General features: G+C 42.6%; 1 protein-coding gene across 1 annotated transcript in view; it reads left to right on the top strand.

Moving 5' to 3' along the window:
• Positions 1-4,202, top strand: part of flt4 (fms related receptor tyrosine kinase 4) — a 40,266-nt gene that overhangs the window by 12,549 nt on the left and 23,515 nt on the right. The window contains 2 exon segments of the mRNA XM_020614612.1: positions 1,711-1,807; positions 4,136-4,201. Coding sequence (XP_020470268.1) covers positions 1,711-1,807; positions 4,136-4,201 — 163 coding nt within the window.

The following is a 4,202-nucleotide window of genomic DNA, read 5'->3' on the forward strand; positions in this document are numbered from 1 at the left end:
AGTCTGTCCAGCTTCCTCCCCCGCCATCGGATCCAGCTCACCACCAGGTGGTGATCAGTTGACAGCTCCGCCCTCTCTTCACTCGAGTGTCCAAGACATACGGCTGGAGGTCAGATGAAACAACCACAAAGTCGATCATCGACCTCCGGCCTAGGGGGTCCTGGTTCCATGTGCACTGATGGACACCCTTATGCTTGAACATGGTGTTCGTTATGGACAAACTGTGGATAGCACAGAAGTCCAATAACAAGATACCACTCAGGTTCAGATCGAGGGGGCCGTTCCTCCCAATCACGCCCCTCCAGGCATCACTGTCGCTGCCCACGTGGGCGTTGAAGTCCCCCAGTAGAACAACGGAGTCCCCAGTCGGGGCCTTTTCCAGCACCCCTCCCAGGGACTCCAAGAAGGCCGGGTACTCTACACTGCCATTCGGCCCGTAGGCACAAACGGCAGTGAGAGACCTATCCCCGACCCGAAGGCGCAGGGAAGCGACCCTCTCGTTCACCGGGGTAAACTCCAACACATGGCAGCTAAGCTGGGGAGCTATGAGCAAGCCCACACCAGCCCGCCGCCTCTCACCGCGGGCAACTCCAGAGTAGTAGAGAGTCCAGCCTCTCTCGAGGAGTAAAGTTCCAGAGCCCAAGTCGTGTAGTTGCATTATTGGACGGAGCCTGGGTTAATCTCCTCCACTGGGATCAGTCTTTACTGTAAACATGATTACCAAAATATTTACATAAGGAGAACCTTGCTCGATTGTGCTCCCTGGGAAGAAGGATCAATTGAAGGAACGAGGTTTGTGTATAGAAATCACAGCTGTCCAGAGCTCTGGGTTTTGACTGGCAGCAGATTCATCACTGACTCTTGTGAAATCTTCTTTTCAAGCTTTTCCGCTGCCTTTTATCTCCTGTTGTCTCATGCTCGGAGGTATGTGGATTATTAATGAAAGAAAAATGAGCATTTGATGCTCTGGTGTTCAAATCTTTCTGCGGAAGAGACAACACTGCCTGAAGGTCTTCAGGTGTTTAAGTTGCTGCTCCATTTGTCCTTGAAGTGTTATTGCTTATTGAAGTGCTTATTTTACTCAGCTGGGAAATATACTGACCACATATCACAATCATTTTTAAATAACACTCAGTTTAATGTGTAAAATGGTAATCGATTGTTTTCATCAATGTAAAGAAAGCCTCTCAACCTTCATATACTCTCTCATCCTGTATGTGTTTTTATGTCTAATGGCATCCAGATGGGTAATAAGTCATGGTGACACTCTTATATATGATACACTGTAAGTGTGGAGTCTGGCAAAGCGCTAATGGCACCCTCAGGGTGCTCTGGGATGGTGATGGCATTCTAGTCTAGCCATATTAACTAAGCACAAGTCAGTGAATGCCCTGAATGCATCAACAGCAAATGGTCTTTGTGGCTGATTCAGGAGAGGAGGCAGGAAGCTCGGAGCAGCATTGGCTCATGAGAGAGCCATGATTTCTCTGTGTGGGTGTTTCACAATGTTGGGGAGTGAGTGCTATACCTGCAGATTGCCAGAGAGCCTGTAAATGTAATGAACACTGTGCTATCTGAGCTGCCGTCATGTCGAATTTCAGATTCCTGATGCGTTGTGGAGATTTGACAGCCTAGCAGCAGCTCTGTCAAAAGGTCCCGACTGACCTGTGTAACATGATTCTAATGCAGTTGCTGTGCTCGCTCCCTCAGGTCTGGTGATTGGCTTTTCTATGACACCACCCATCCTTGACAGCCCCAGAGACGACCTCGTGATTCCAGTCCACGAAACACTCACTATTACATGCAGGTATGTGTGTGTGTGTGTGTGCTGCTCTGGGTTGGGAGTGTGGGTGTATGTGTGCATGTGCACTTGTTCATTACTTGCTATTTGCAACTAAACTAAGTGGAAAAAAAGTCAATACTAGAGAAAAACGAAACTAAATATCAGGTTCTTTTTTATAATAATGACTTGGAGATGCTGTGAGAGAGTCATACTATGCAGTACACTGTGTGTAGCTAAGCACATTTTACTCTAGTACTGTACTGAAGTACAGATACTTATTTGCTTGAATCAGTACTTGAGAAATACTATACTTTTGACTCCCCAAAACATTGACAGGCATAGTTACTGGTTACTTTAAGGATATTTCTTTGTGTGAATCAGGACAAAACAGTGCTATAAGATATTTTTAGGTGTACACAAGTGTGTACCAAAGCTGGCGGGTGTGGGGGATATGGGATATGGGATGGGAACCATGTGAGGTTCACTGGAAGTTATAGCTCAGTGATGGAATCAGTTACTTGACATGAACTGACAAAAAGATATTTAATTAGTGGCTCTTGGTTAGAAAACATGAGCTTACTGTTGAGAAACTTTGAGATCAGTGAAGCTTTTTTTAAAATTTGAAAAGATTATGTTAGTTTGTTCAGAGAAGCTGTTTGCTGAGAGTAAAAGGCAGTGAGCTGCTGATTTACGGATTAAACCAAAACTGCACACATTTAGGATGATAAAAATTAATTTGGTTGTGAGAATTAGGAAAAATATAAATGAACTAAAAAGAAAAAATCTCTGTGTACTCAGCTCAGATCCGGTCACTTGAAACTGGACAGTTTGCTTGGTTTAGAAGAAGAGAAGCTGATCTGTTGACTGTTGTTTGAATGACATAGAAAATGAGTTTCATTTTATTTTCCATTGTGCTTTCTATTGGCAACTGAACATGACAGGAGAAGGAAAAACTCTTCAGTCAAGATGATTTGCAGACAATTAGTGTTTACAGTGTTGTAAGCTTCTCTTATTCTGTCTTCTTGTATTTCTTGTACTGTACATGTTGCCATAAGCTGCACCTTTTGATAAAAATAATGGTGTCTTGTAATCCTGTGTGGGATGGGCCAGATGTGTGGCATGACAAACAGACAAAACAAACTAACTATAATATGTAATATATAATGAGCTCTCATAAACTTGACTCTCCAGCAGTATATGAGGGAAAATTAGAGCTGTTAATTTTCATGAAAAAATACCAAAACTCCATGATTTCAACTTCTTCAATGTAAGGATTTACTTGTAATGGAGTGTTTTTAATGGGTTCCATTCTTTTTATATCTAACTAAAGAATCTGAATACTTCCTCCATGCATTGTCCCTGTTAAAGTATTTTCAGTCCAGTTCTCACAGCAATATATGCATTCAGTTTCTGATGGAAACCGTTCGAGTAGATTTAAGTCATGAATCTGAAAAATTACAGGTTTTACTCGGAGAGCTTTAAAATCTGTACAGCATACCTCTGTGCTTAGGTGTTCAGTTTGAATAAGGAAAATCACACACACAGAGTCTACAATGTCTAAACCTTACAAGCAAAAGGTCACATCCTATAGCACACACATTTGTTCTGAAACAAAACCAGCTCTGATTGAAACCAAGATGATGAGGGGAGACAAGTTGAGATATGAATTCAGTCATTATAATCATACTTTATCCTTATGAAATCTTTGCAGCTCTGTGGAGCTGTCACTCCTTCATCCGTTTTGTTTCTGCAGTGCAAAAAGTGCTGTCTTTGGAAAGCTGGTGATACTCTTGGAGTTTTGCCAACACAGGTCATGAATAGTGGTTTTCTTGTTAACCTCAGAAGGCGAACACCACTGAGAGTCTCCTGGGAGAGCAAGTCGATTTCATTTTAGTCAGTTTAGTTTTCACAATGTACAGTTTTCTACATTTGATATAGATGGATGCTATTTATGAGGGTTGGAAAATAACCCACAGAACATTTTCATGGCCCTCTATGATTTTTGCAATTAATTCCAGTGATCACATTTTGGCACCGTCTGCAAATACAGACATTTGTAGATGGTGGAGACAGGTGGTGAAAGCATAACTATCAGTTTTCAGACAACCATTATGATTCCATTCAGTTTTGCTCATAATGCCTCTGGTTTAACATTTCTACCCGTAACTTAATTTATGTGACAAAGCACAAATCAAACAGGCATGTGCAAAAACAAACAACCACAGACATAAGCTCTTTGGTCTCAGCTTTGACAGTCAGAGCACGACACTGACTAGGCACGTGTGAATACCGTCTTGAAGCTCATGCTCACATGAGATCTGTTCCATGTCTTTTGATCACACGTCTGCTTAGGGGACAGCTCAATCTGGCCTGGGCATGGCCTGATCAGACCCTCGAGGGAGTGGAGCTAACTGACCGT

The sequence above is a fragment of the Monopterus albus genome, unplaced genomic scaffold (genome assembly GCF_001952655.1).
Source record: "Monopterus albus unplaced genomic scaffold, M_albus_1.0 scaffold148.1, whole genome shotgun sequence".
NCBI lineage: Eukaryota > Metazoa > Chordata > Actinopteri > Synbranchiformes > Synbranchidae > Monopterus > Monopterus albus.